The 13,775-nt window shown below is 39.1% G+C and overlaps 2 protein-coding genes across 2 annotated transcripts; both read right to left on the bottom strand.

Annotated features, from left to right (window-relative positions):
- Positions 1-803: 803 nt before the first annotated feature.
- Positions 804-7,503, bottom strand: LOC119890551 (kinesin family binding protein). Its single transcript, XM_038701866.1, has 13 exons — positions 7,026-7,503; positions 6,513-6,611; positions 5,951-6,030; positions 5,666-5,724; positions 5,404-5,528; positions 5,054-5,147; positions 4,678-4,790; positions 4,279-4,428; positions 3,506-3,580; positions 2,765-2,927; positions 2,407-2,581; positions 2,130-2,315; positions 804-1,893 (listed from the first exon to the last, which is right to left on the bottom strand). Exons 1-13 carry the CDS (start codon positions 7,476-7,478, stop codon positions 1,755-1,757), a joined length of 1,911 nt encoding a protein of 636 aa, XP_038557794.1. The 5' UTR covers positions 7,479-7,503; the 3' UTR covers positions 804-1,754.
- An 855-nt stretch (positions 7,504-8,358) lies between these two features.
- Positions 8,359-12,211, bottom strand: mpc1 (mitochondrial pyruvate carrier 1). The gene is made up of 5 exons (XM_038701867.1): positions 12,027-12,211; positions 10,893-10,896; positions 10,538-10,634; positions 9,413-9,545; positions 8,359-9,287 (listed from the first exon to the last, which is right to left on the bottom strand). The coding sequence occupies exons 1-5, from the start codon at positions 12,095-12,097 to the stop codon at positions 9,263-9,265; spliced, it is 330 nt and encodes a 109-aa protein (XP_038557795.1). The 5' UTR covers positions 12,098-12,211; the 3' UTR covers positions 8,359-9,262.
- Positions 12,212-13,775: the final 1,564 nt, after the last annotated feature.

Genomic DNA, 13,775 nt, shown 5'->3' with positions numbered 1-13,775 from the left:
CTTGGCAATAAAGCTCCTTCTGATTCGGATTCTTCTGATATCGGACTAATACACAGACTGAGAAGGAAAGACAAACTAAAGGCAAAACTAACAAAGCGTACGTATGAAAGCATCTGCCTTTGCCACGTTTCTCCTCTCATCTGTCTCGGTTCATATCCATACAGAAGATTTGCTTAACCTTAGGACACTGACTTGGATGGCTATGGCGGTAATAAGTCCTGTCACCATGGTGTCACCAGACTTGGCCAAGTATCTATCCTCTAGATCAGACACTGTCGTGCAGGAGTACTTTTGCCACAAAGCCACAATGCCCTCAGAGAGGAAGCAGCAGAGTAGGGCAAAGTCGCACGGCTTCACAGTTAACAAAAAATTGGTAATGCGTCATCTCTAACATCTGATCTCTGTGGTCAGTGACACTCACATGGACAGCTATTGTGTTTCTTAGGACCTTTTACTATTAAAATGTCCCTTTATCCGCTGCCAGCTGTTACACATGTATGCAGTTGTGTAAATGTACAAAACACTTTAGCAATATGGGAAACATGCAGGACACAACGGTGGCAGATGAACAATTTAAAGACATAATTGGCCAAAAGATAAGCTGAGATGAACATCACCACATTGTTAAAGTCGGTTATGGAGATAAGACACCGTTTTACACACTTCTCTACTGAGACAATTTTAGCCTTTTACTCAGGGAGCCACTCATTAAATCAACTTGGTTATATGGATAAATATCAGAGAAACGACTGTGGACCTATTTTACACCCAGCCTCTCAATGCAAGTAAAACGCACATATTGGTATTGTGATGCAAGTGTCCATTACTTCATTAGTTTATTATCGAACATACATACAGCATCAACTGTACCTAACACAATGACAACGTGATTCCAAGACAGGAAGAAAATCACCAGGTTCAATTGGACGAGGCTAGCATCATGCAGATTTTTACATCTAATTAACCAGCATCAGTGTGGTCAAGTCCACTTACTGTCACTGGGACGGTTGTTTGTGACGGCTCAGGCAGCAACTTGTCTGTAGTACAATCTGGATCAACTCTACTGTCTGTACCTCTGGCTGCCTTTTAATTAAATTAACCTTGGTTACAGTGGGACTTTACATTTGTTTTACTATCAGAGACATAAAGTAGCTGAAGAAACAGAAGTTTAGTGTGCTGAAGTGTTTTGTAGAAAATAAAGCCTCATTAAATTGATTGAACCCAACATGATTAACAATAAAAACAAGTAACAAGCAGACTAGGGTCACAGAGGACACCTAAATAGTAAAATGAAAATCGGTTATGTACATATCTGCCGTAAGGATGTTTTGGGACTCGTTTTGTTCAAGTCTGACATTTGTGTGTTAAATTTCTTTACTCCAGTTGAGAAGAAAGCATTGAGGCAAAGAAACACAGCTCTAGGTCAATTCCCATTCAATCTGTTAAAACTGTTCCAATTATTTAAATAAAAGTAAACTGACCACATTTTACTACTAGTACAGAGGATAGCACATACAGTATGCTCGGCCTGTAATGTGTTGTCAGTTCTTGTGAAAGCAGCATGCCCACTGCACCAAAAAAAAATGAATAAAAAGAGGCCATCACCAATACATATAAGCAAGTCAATCTGCCATCCAGTTTCTGTAATTGTTGGGAGTGTTCATTGGCTATAAGGCGGTAAACTTAGATTGACTTGGCTTATTTGGATGGATTTAACACGATTAGTCAAGTCACTCAGTGAACAGTGGCTTCCTTCAGTTGTTTGTAGTCATCTTTGCCTTAAGGCGGTTGATTTTGAGAGGGAGCAGATCAGCCATCTCCTTACTCAGCTCCAGCTCTGTCTCCACAGCGGCTGCTGCCTCCGGGTGGGCCTCACAATACTGCACCACGTATCTAGACGACAGGCGGAGGATGACAAAGGTTTGTCAACATATTATACACATAAACAACATGACAGCTGGACGTATGTTGACTGGAGCACAGCCTCATTCCATTCATATTAACTGCTTTCAACAAAATCCTTTCTATTTCACCAAATACCGTCTTTCATTCTGTTTTCCTTTCATGTTAACGTCAGGAATACTCGAGTTTGGATGTATCCCCATAAATTAACAAATATATCTGCATACTTGTAGTTTTCCAGAGACTTGTTGAGGTTGTCCAGCTGAGCAGAGGGTAAAGAGGAGATCAGCCTGCTGTGGAGTCGGGCCACTCTGAAGCGGGCCACCAGAGCCGGTCTGAGCACCTCCTCTTCAAGGTGCTCCGGAGGCTTCCCCTCTGGAGAACACAGAGAGTCTAGGAACATCTGGAAGTATCTGGAGGGGAGAACAGAGGATTTCAGATAATTTAGATATAAGTGTAGATGCACAGATACACACTGGTATGCCCACACAGACATACACTCACTTGGCAGAGGCAGAGCAGAGATGGTTGAATTTCTTAATGGTGTGATTATCTAGAGCCCGTGTATCTGCCTGTAAGTTGGCCAGCGTCAGTTTCAGGTCCATCATTTCATTGTAGATCTCAGCCAACTCAAACATCAACTGTCTGCGGATCAATAGGTAGTACTGGGAGTTCAAGTCTGTAGAGCAGCAGAGTCAGACAAAGTCAGATTTAATCAATTATGTCACCTTGCACGGACATTCGGGTTGAACATTTACAAATTATTTTGTTTCGTCTTTTTCTATTTTGCTTTATCTTGTGAAAATATTTTTTCAAAAGAACAAATGAAACCTGCAACTCAAGAACAAAGTTAGTGCAGTACCAATGCAGATTGGCTCTAACATGTCAACTCGTCGTTTGTGCATTTTGCAGCGCCGCTCCAGATCCTCTTCAAAGAAAGCCAGGCCCAGGAACAGAGCGCTGTGATCCTGCAGGATCTCTATGTGGTCCGTCACATAGCCGTCCATCTGAAAGTACTCCTTGGCCTATAAGAGTGAGTGGAGGATGGAGAGACAGTTCACCATGTTGACACTATACACTGTGGGTTCAACGCTTAGGGCAAATGTAGACCGATCTGGATGAAGTTTTTACTTGCTCAGAAAACCTGGTTTTGTGCTCCTTACACAATTTTCTCTCATTGCCCTTCTTCTAAGAGGCAACTCTGCCATTAACACCAGCTTAGCATACATACTCATGTCATCCCAGTGCACATTTGTTTCTTGAGGAGAATATTCAAGACGACAATATTGTCGAGGACTTTAGCAACAGTAAAGATGCAAACATGCAGCTCTCAGCTTTCATTGACGTGTCAAGTCAAGTTCGGTCAAGTTTATTAGTTCAGCCCAGTATAAACACACAATATCTCAATGGGCTTCACAGACCCAAACATAAATGTCAAAAATCAAAAGCATCTGTTTTTATTGCATAGCTTGATTTTTTTTAATCACAATTTTATTTATTAAATTCATTTTAAAAAGAAAACTTGCTCATACAACTTTTTATTTGTGTAAGAGTGTCTAAGTTGAGGATATGATGGTCCAACCCTGTTTCTGTGTGTATATACCTGTGTGACATAATTCTGTCCCACCAGAAATACACCTCTGGCCTCAGTGAAGTCCAAAGGAAGCAAACAGGGAACCTGGAAAACAGAGAATCTCATCTCATCTACTGCAATAATGATACAGTCATTTTAAATATGTATTTAATGTCCGATTTGTCCTCGCTTGTTTATGCTTTTAATATGCAGTGTTACTATCACAACTACCAGCAATAACATACTAAAATCTGATATCTGAAAAAAATAGCTACTGTTATAACACAGGGGCTATTTTATATTGATATCAATAAAAAGGGAAGCACTTCTGCTGCTACTAACCGAGATAATGATGATTTTTGATAACAAGTAGCAGCACAACATGATATGCAACACTAATAATTATAACAAAACCATTACTAGTAGCACAAGCAGTAGTATCAACTTTTTATAAAGTATTATGAATAAATATTATTATTTGTAATTAATTTAACAATTCCCCCCCCCCATTCCTGAATTCTTATGCCACTTGTTAGATAAGCAGGAACAGCTAAATGTTGCAGTTTACTTCAAAAAGTATTTTATTTACTACTTTTAGATGCAGTCTAGCAATGATGCTGCTGAAATAAAACTCTGACTGACATGTGATGTGCAGTCTCTAGAATCTGTCTCTGTAAGATTCAACTTGTCCCACTTGTCTAGTGTAAGCAAATAAAAATACAACATAATATTGAATCACATTACGATAGTATCGAAATGTGAGATAAGCATATCTGACCCAGTATCAGAAACAGTATACAGACCTTCTCTTCATGACTAGCAATGGAGTCAAAGGTGTCTTCAGAACCGAACAGCAAAGCAGTCTTCCTTCCCTTCTCTTCCTCCTCCTCCTCAACTCTTCTTGCTCTCTTCATCTCTTCTTGACGATCAGTATCCAGTTCCCCAACGTTGTCCTGGTAACAAACAAATGATCAAGCACATTTTAAGAGAGATTGACACACACACACGGTTTAGACAAAAACAGAAAAGTTACAGTGATTAAAAAAAATATATTGTTATGTAGCGCTATTTGTTTCTGTTACATAATAGACTAACTGTTACATAATAGTGGTGGTGTCGCATGATGTGGGACTACAGTCACATGACTTGTACTTGAGTTTAAAGATTTTATAAGAACAGCCACACATAAGAGCACGCAGTACCTCTAGCAGCTTCTTAGCATCCTGCAGAAGGTTGAGACAGTATTTTATCCAACATCTCGCAATCTCTGCTCTCTTCTGTCTGAGCTGTTCCCTGCGTTCACTCTCTGTCTCACCTGGGTCAGACGCAAGGAGAAAAAGATGTGCCAGGAGAGGGGGAATGAATGATTGATATATGTGTGGAGGGATGAAGTGTCAGAAAGAGAAAGGAAGGGGATGGCTGATGAAGGGAGGTAGGGTTGGCTGCACAGATGTTACAATGCTTTGCTACACCGTCGTGTTCTCTCCTGTCTGACTTACTGTATTTGATTAGGGCTACAGAAGTCAGTATTTTTACTTTGATATGTACATTAATTAAAAGATTTAGATGGATACTTGCTCTCCTGTGCTGCGGCCTCAGAAGGAATCTCTCCTGCCAAATCTGATATGACAGTAGCTGCTGAGAGGCAATGTCTGCCTTCCATGTATCGGCCCTACAACACACACACACACACACACACACACACACACACGTTATTAATTATACTGAAAACAAACTACTGTGACAGCGCTAGTAAACACCCAGAGATGATCTTTGATTATTACAACCAAAATTCTTCAACTTGATGTAACCACAAGGAAGCATTTAAGCATTGGTGAACACAAGACAAAAAGAGATACTAAACCCTTTTAGATGTAAGGTTTTAAAATCACTTGTTTTCAATTACTTTAAATCAATGTATGCTCTACCTTAGTGATATAATATTGTGATAGTGTAGCAGCGTTCAGAGCCCACTCCATTGGACTGAACTGATTTAACTGTAACTGTCTCTGCAGGGTACTGTGGCAGTAGGTGGCAGCACGCTCAGTTTCACCTGGGAGACAAACACTATAGTTATTATGCTATTATAGTTATTAAGTACATTTTATATATGTTTTTCAGTATTTACTTTACACAAACCAATGAATACATACTGTTCTACTTATCTGATTGAAACAGGATCGGACTCACCAAGGTTTTTATAGACTTGAGCAAGGTAGTACATTGTGTGAGTGTAGGCCAACTCAAACCTGAAAAAAAAAAGGAAAATTGGAGAGTAAAAAGGAGAATGGCCAGATGGGGGAGCTATATAGAGAAATGTAAAAAGGGGTATGTTGCATGAGTGACCACTATCATATGAACTTTGGAATAATACTGCTAAAACCATCAGTTAATAGGTCTGTCAGTGCACATATGTGTGTATATGTGTGTGTGTGTGTGTGTGTGTGTGTGGGGGGGGGGGGTGTTACAAGTTACCTCTTTGTCCTTTCCTGGTGTGTCAGGAGCTTCTCCTCAGTAGTAAAGTACTCTGACATATCAGTGGGAGGACTCCCATCCTGAAACCCCCCCCCCCCAAAAAAAACAACTACTGATGAAGAGGATTTGACCATTGTAATTTTGAATCTGTTATATTTGTCTTTTTGATACCTAGTGCACTGTATTCACATTTGTTCTTAATTTAAGGAATTCATTTTAACTATAATATAGCACCTTCAAAAACTCAGAATACCGATGCAATGTCAATGGCATGTACACAAGTTATTATTAAAAATACAAAAATGCAATGCTCTTCCTTGGCTCCTGTCCTGACAGACTGGTAAATTATGGTTATGTGACAGTCTACAAGGTGTTCCCATTCAAGTGTTTCTCATGAGCATAATAGAGAGATCACAGACCAGTTGCCAGTAATCTCCTTTTTATATAGAGTCTATGGTAATCTCAGATGACAGTGATGGTTTTCTTTGGCCACAGTCCCTCCTGGCCTGTTGACAATACGTTAACCTACCGGCAGAACTGCCAGACAGGAAACCAATCTTACCTCCTTCATATAACGTTGGTAGATGGATTCTGCAGTTTCAAGGAACCCTTGAGCTGTCTCTGTCTCATCCCGGCCTGCCCAAAGGATGCCCAACTGGTTCTGATAACACAAACAGCCAATTACATGAGAAATAATAATTTAACGTTACTCCACAAGGCTTAATAATCAACTTGATGGGTTTGATAGAAAAAAAACAAACTAAACTGCTTCCCCACAGGCCTTCAACCCTCCTTCAATGTCAAGAAGTGGCGTTGCTGTATTAAGTTTAACAATGTTATAATTAATAAGTTCATGATGGTTGAATCGTAACAGCATCTCATTCACAATCATATCTGTCAATATTGTTTTTTATTTACAAATGCTGGCTTAACGTTAGCTAACGTTGTAGCCACAGTTTGTACACAACCTCTGCTGTAGTGTCAGAGAATATAGATAACTAGAGTTAACTTAACTGCTGTTAACGGAAAGCTAAGGGACAGTTAAAGCATCATTAAGTTAAAATGTCAACGTTACCCTGACATGGATAAACAGCGACACATTCTCAGAAGACACTCTGCATCTCTCCAGCAGTTTCATGCAGTTCATCAGATGCTCCTGTCCGGCTGACAGCTCCTCTGTGTCGACATGGTTCACGCCCAGATAGTACTCCAAAGCCCCGAGTTTAGCGGCCCGCAGCCCGGCTGCCGAGTCGCCGCTGAAGCCCTGGCCGAATACGTCCTCCCTCTGCCCGTCCACCAGCGGCTCTGTCGGCCGCTGGTCGCCGCTTTCTCCGCCGCTGTCCTCTTCACCTTCGCCGCCGAAACTCTTCAGCGAGCAGTATATTTCTCTGAGGAGCTCCCTTGCCTTATATTTGGAGCGAAACGGGTCATTTTCCGGGTCATTTCGTGATTCCACATCAGTGAGGTTTTGGGCGTTGGTGAATTTGTCGCAGATAGCTCTCCACTCGTTACTGCCGAGAGACGCCATGTTGGTCTTCTTCTTTATCGTTAGCATGCAACTGGTCCGTTTTATAGCATTACTGCCATCTCCTGGAATTAGTTAGGGTTATCTTTTTTGTTGTCAACTGTTCTCCCCATTATTTCCCCATCATTCTTTTTTCCTAAATATCAAACAACCATTTCCATTCTTACCCAGTAAGTATGCCAGTAACGTTATCAGGTTTTAGTTTGAATGAAATGATTTCACTTTCCTTGAATTTAATCTTTGTTTCCAAAGTATTTATAACCAGTGTAATTTACTAAAATGTTTAGGTACTTGCTCTTAACTTGAGTATTTTAATTTTGTTTGCTACTTTATACCTCTACTCCACCACACTGTAGGAGGACAATATTGTACTTTTTATTCTACTACATTTTTTTGACAGCTCTGGTATAGTCATGTTAACTTGCATAAAAATATGACACATTGTGATTAATTAAACTATGCAACACTATATAAAGAAGTGAATCGCAGGACTTCTACTTAGAGTATTTTCACTTTGTAATATTACTACTTTTACTCAAATACCACCAGTTGTTGATTGGCTCCCGATTGTTTATTGTCAAGTATACAGGAAATGGTGGTAAAACAAACAAAATTTTAATATATATTTAACTAGCTCTGAGAAATTGTTTTTCAGATCAAAGGTTGGTTTACTTAGTTAAAGCATTGATTTGTACTTTCTTTGTTGAAAATATGTGTTTAGTGTTTCTTTAGCAAGGGCATTAGGTTGCAGAGCAAAGGGTTGTTGAGAGTAAATACAGAGTAGTGGCCTCCTTGACAGAACTGGTGAAATATCTGACGTTGTAAAGGATAGCAGAATTGGAAAGATGAACTTCATGAAAAACAAATAAATCACTCACTCAACTGTGTTTAAGTTGGTTATAGCCAGTTTATTTCAACAAACCCAGAGAATCAAATCATTAATCAGGGAAAAATAATGTGAATTTTACATGACAATAAATTAATGTGAATGACATGACAACAACACAGTATATGTTTGGTCAGCACTGACAGAAGCAGCTTGTCTTACCTAGTCATGGAGAATTATAACCTAGACCGTCTCATCCCAGTTATACAACTTTACAGTATTGGCAACTTCACCACATAAAATGCATATGTATTTATTTATTTTGTATGATTTAAACATTTGTTTAATAATCATTATTTACTAGACTCTAACAAAACAATGCCAAACTGGATCCTCATACACACAGTCTTCATTGTACAGCATAATATCTTGCTCCGGGCCACAACAAACAAGACTTAGTTCTCCGTGTCCTTTGTGTTTAAGCAAAGGTTAATCAAGGAAAGTCCATAAGCCTACCCAGTGATAGTCGACCGTGGTGTGGACATATTGGCACAAACTGACCTTGGGCTAAGTTATCTATGTAACATCATTATTATTTTAATTACTAAGCAGACAAGAAAGTACTAAAAATGTTATGCTGATGACCTGAAATGAGATGGTTTGTGAACAATGATTGATTTAGACTAGCTTTAAAACTCTGCAAAAGCCAGTGGATCCAGTGTGCAAGGCATCCAACTGTCAGGGTTTTTACTTGACTATACATTTACCCACAATGTATTTTCTAATAATTTTTTCTATTTTCAAATCTAAAAATGAAGCACAAAATGGTGCAAGTGCTACGGGTTTCAATGATAAGATAATATGTTTAGATGTATGGGTTTTGATGTCCAGGTGTAGGTGTCTGTGGAAGCAGCAGGGTGCCACTCTGCAGTGAATGTTCTGCATCTGCTTCAAACTGCTATTAAGATCCCATCTTCTTCTCCATTCTGAAATAACAAAGAAACAGTCAGGGTGCATACAAATCACAAAAACAATCCCCCCCCCCCCCCCCCCCCATGTGTTTCATGATAAATGATCAGTTCACAATGACAGAAAAACACCTTTTTCTTACCTGTATTTGATGAGACGACTTCCCTGGATTAGCTGTGCTCCCTCATTGGTAAAATGGCAAGCAAACAGTAGCCAGTTGCGTGGCTGCACCTTGTAAGCGAACCTCATGAAGAGCAGTGAATAGCAGGACAGGGCTGTGCGGAGGGAAACACACAGCCAGTAGTTTATTAGAGCACTTTCTTCTTACAAACCATTTACTGCTGGACACTTTTTGCCCACAAAAAAGAAATTATAGAGTAATACTACAGTACTGACAAAGGTCAGTACAAACTCCTCTGCCAGGTATTATGTTCCTTTGAGACCCACTCATTCAGACTGTGACAGAAAAGGTACATTTACAGGAAATATCCAAAGTTACTGACAAGAACTGTGGCCAGGGGTGGAAATTAACACTTTCCAAGCGTCAAATGTGGGTAGATTTTGCGTTTGGCGGCCAAATGTTGGAAGGCTACCTACCACATTGGTGGGTGAACTTATTCGGTACAATATCACCATATAATATCTTTTTGGCGGTAGCTAACAGCGGATCAGCGTTGTTTTTTGTCGTGTGTCGCACTTAAATTGGTCCCCGCTGTACCAAGGGATCTAAAAATGAGGCTGAAGCAGAACATAAAAAAATCTTAATTAATGAGGAGGTTTAAGTTAACTGATAAAGCATGATTAAGAGTGAGCAGTGATGAGATTTAAGGTGATTAAGAAGCATCTTGTATGTTTATAAGACAATTTACATCATGTCTTAAGTAAATTTTATAGCAATAAATTTCAATCTGGTGTTTTCTTTAAATTTGTATTAGACAGAATAATTAAAAAAAAAGTACTTACTTATTAAAAGTACTGAAACAAATGCTTACGTGACATAAAAAGGCAACTTATTATTTTGGCCGGTAAAAAATATGTTTGGCCGGTGGATTTTTTTCATCTACCAGTCCCATTGGCAGGTGAGTCAAAAAGTTAATTTCCACCCCTGAATTTGGCTCTACTTTCCTTTAAAGAACTGTTTATTTCTAAGTAACCTTGAGCTAAAGTACAAATGACAACACTAAGAAAGTTAACTAGAGAAGGAATGGACGTATTGTGTGTGCCTTGCATATATACACATCTGGATTTATGTGTCGGCGTGTCTTACCGAAGGTCATCCTGCCACTGATAATCTCTGGGCTCTTCTTCATATCTGTGATGGCGGCTATGGGAAGACCCCAGTTTGCTACAGGGCCCCAGAAATGCTGTAAAGATACACAAAAGTGACAAAATAGCATTTTGGACCATTGACTTTATATGATTTGGACATTTATTTTGAGGTGGTTGTACAGCTGAACAGAAATATACAATTACTATCCAGCGAATACTTAATAGTGAAAGTTCTCTTGTGAATCTCATTATAAAAAATCTAAAATACATGGGAAAAAACACAACAGTAAAGTTGATAGACAGCAGCAGCACAGACAGAAAAAGACATACTGACAGAAAAGATAAGTCCTTACCGTGCTGTTGAATTGGGTTTTATTTGCAGGGTCACATAGATAAGAAAAGAACATAAATAATTAGCTTTGTTTGCACATTACTAAATAAGGTTATAATTAATGGCCATATCTACCACAGCATTCATAACAAAAGCTGATAAACAATTACTGTATTCCCTACACATTGACAAAACACACCACAGAAAGCCAAACAAACACCAGAGATGGTGCCAAAGTCCATACACGCCGCCATGTGTGCCTCACACTTTCACACTGCATTGGTTTGACTTTCAATTGGATTTTCAAGACACTGCATACACAGCTCTCAGATAACCATGTTTATCTGTGACAAATGTAAACAAAGATGGCCTCTCGCATCACTGTGGCATTTTTTTAACCTTTACTCTAAATGTGACGCCACCAGGGGGGCTTCATGTACAAATAAACCAACGAAAGTAATAAAAGCAGCCTTTGTCTCTAAAGCCAGGCTTGACACCGGACACCATTTCAAACAGCCCAGTTCACTACTGTACGTTTACATTTTTTTATTATTTTTACATTTTTATTCATTTAGCTGATGCTTTTATCCAAAGCGACTTAGAATTGCTATACATGTCAGAGGTCGCACACCTCTGGAGCAACTAGGGGTTAAGTGTCTTGCTCAGGAACACAATGGTGGATGGGTCACAGTGGGGGGATTGAACCCAGGCATCTTATCCATTGCGCCATCACCACCCCTTGTTAGAAGCAAAGCCTCTCACAAGTTACGGCCCATTTTCAAGGCTTTGTGACAGTTTTTAGAGTGTTTCTAGAGCAACTTACAACATATCCCTCCCATGTAGTTAGTGTAGTTAAGAGTCAATTTACAGCCAACCTCATACTGGAATAACAAGTTAAGTGAGCGCTACTAACGTTACTACAGAAAGCACAATCGTCCTTGAAAATTAACTAACAGCGAAAAACGATGCAAATGCAACACATATTAACACACAAAATGTTGGTGGAGTTTTATTTAAATGTTGGCTGGTAACTTCAGCCGGCTGTTAAACATTAGCTAACGCTACCTATCAGTAACCTCATGTTAGAACCTAACGCCGCCAACTAGCTACTTTAGCATGCATGCTAATACAAAATATATCAGCTTCCAATACATACCTCATCAAATAATCCCTGAAATCTTTGCTTTTCAGGTGGTCAATGGCTTTCCGTGCAATTGTCCCTGCCATGATTTAACGCTGTGCTGTTGTCTGTTTTGGCCGAGAAGAGCACTCTTTCTGTGTTGAAGGGCGACTAACAGCTAGCTCAGAGGACGACTGGTTAAATTTCTAACCATAACAATGGCGCTTTACGCCACTGTCGCAATTACTCGGCGCGACCGCTTCTTCTTCTTCATGAATTTTATTCAATAACAACGCATTGGTGCATTGTCGCCACCAGCTGGTATGGATGTGTGGATAAGAACATTCCTCCGTTTTGACCTCAGACAGCCCAAAACACACATTTTCATTTGTTTTGTGTTGAAACACAATATCTCTTCGAATCTGTCTCTAAATCAGTGTCAAACAAAAAAGCTATTAAGACTTCTTTAATAATTTGCAAATCATTCAGTAAAAAAGTCTATTAATTTATCTCCCTCACACAATGTGTTTTCTGTTCCTTTTTTTTTTTTTATTGTTTTGTATTTTAATTTTATTTTGTTTGTCCTGGTCTAATCTGTCTTTATGTTTTCTGTTATTGCCGTGTCTCGTATTGTATATCAATTTCTTCTGTTGTGGTGGTATTGTAATGTCCATTGCACTGTTCACCTGAATGTATAAAACTGAGGCATAAAAAACAAACAAACTAAAAATTTCAGACAGCCGTAATGAACGGGAACTTGGGAAAAAAGAAAAAAGACAAGGTCACTTCATTGTTAGAGATTAAAATTGTTTTATATACTGTATGTATATATATATATATATATATATATATATATATATATATATATATATATATATATATATATATATATATAACCCAAATAAACAACAAACACACGGCAAACAACAAACAAGTACAGCCAAACACGCACAGTCAAAATAACGAATTAGTAACTGAGCTTACAGCATTCTCACATAAAAATGAATTGTCACATAATAACACATACAGATAGAATACAATAGAATAGAAAACTTTATTAATCCCTAATGGGAAACTCAATTGCCACCAGCGTAACATCACACAACATACAGCCTAAACAGAAAGGACAACCAGTATGTACAGTGGGTACGGAAAGTATTCAGACCCCTTTTAATTTTTCACTCTTTGTTTCATTGCAGCCATTTTCCAAAAATCAAAAGAGTTCATTTTATTTCTCAGTAATGTACACTCAGCACCCCATCTTGACGATCTGAAATGTAGAAATTTTTGCAAATTTATTAAAATAGAAAAACTGAAATATCACATGGTCATAAGTATTCAGACCCTTTGCCGTGACACTCATATTTAACTCAGGTGCTGTCTATTTCTTCTGATCATCCTTGAGATGGTTCTACACCTTCATTTGAGTCCAGCTGTGTTTGATTATACTGATTGGACTTGATTAGGAAAGCCACACACCTGTCTATATAAGACCTTACAGCTCACAGTGCATGTCAGAGCAAATGAGAATCATGAGGTCAAAGGAACTGCCTGAAGAGCTCAGAGACAGAATTGTGGCAAGGCACAGATCTGGCCAAGGTTACAAAAAAATTTCTGCTGCACTTAAGGTTCCTAAGAGCACAGTGGCCTCCATAATCCTCAAATGGAAGACGTTTGGGACGACCAGAACCCTTCCTAGAGCTGGCCGTCTGGCCAAACTGAGCTATCGGGGGAGAAGAGCCTTGGTGAGAGAGGTAAAGAAGAACCCAAAGGTCACTGTGGCTG

The sequence above is a fragment of the Micropterus salmoides genome, unplaced genomic scaffold (genome assembly GCF_014851395.1).
Source record: "Micropterus salmoides isolate LMB-PRFRI ecotype aquatic unplaced genomic scaffold, ASM1485139v1 Ms_hic_scaffold_6, whole genome shotgun sequence".
In the NCBI taxonomy this organism is placed as follows: domain Eukaryota; kingdom Metazoa; phylum Chordata; class Actinopteri; order Centrarchiformes; family Centrarchidae; genus Micropterus; species Micropterus salmoides.
This window is presented reverse-complemented; position numbering and strand designations above follow the sequence as displayed.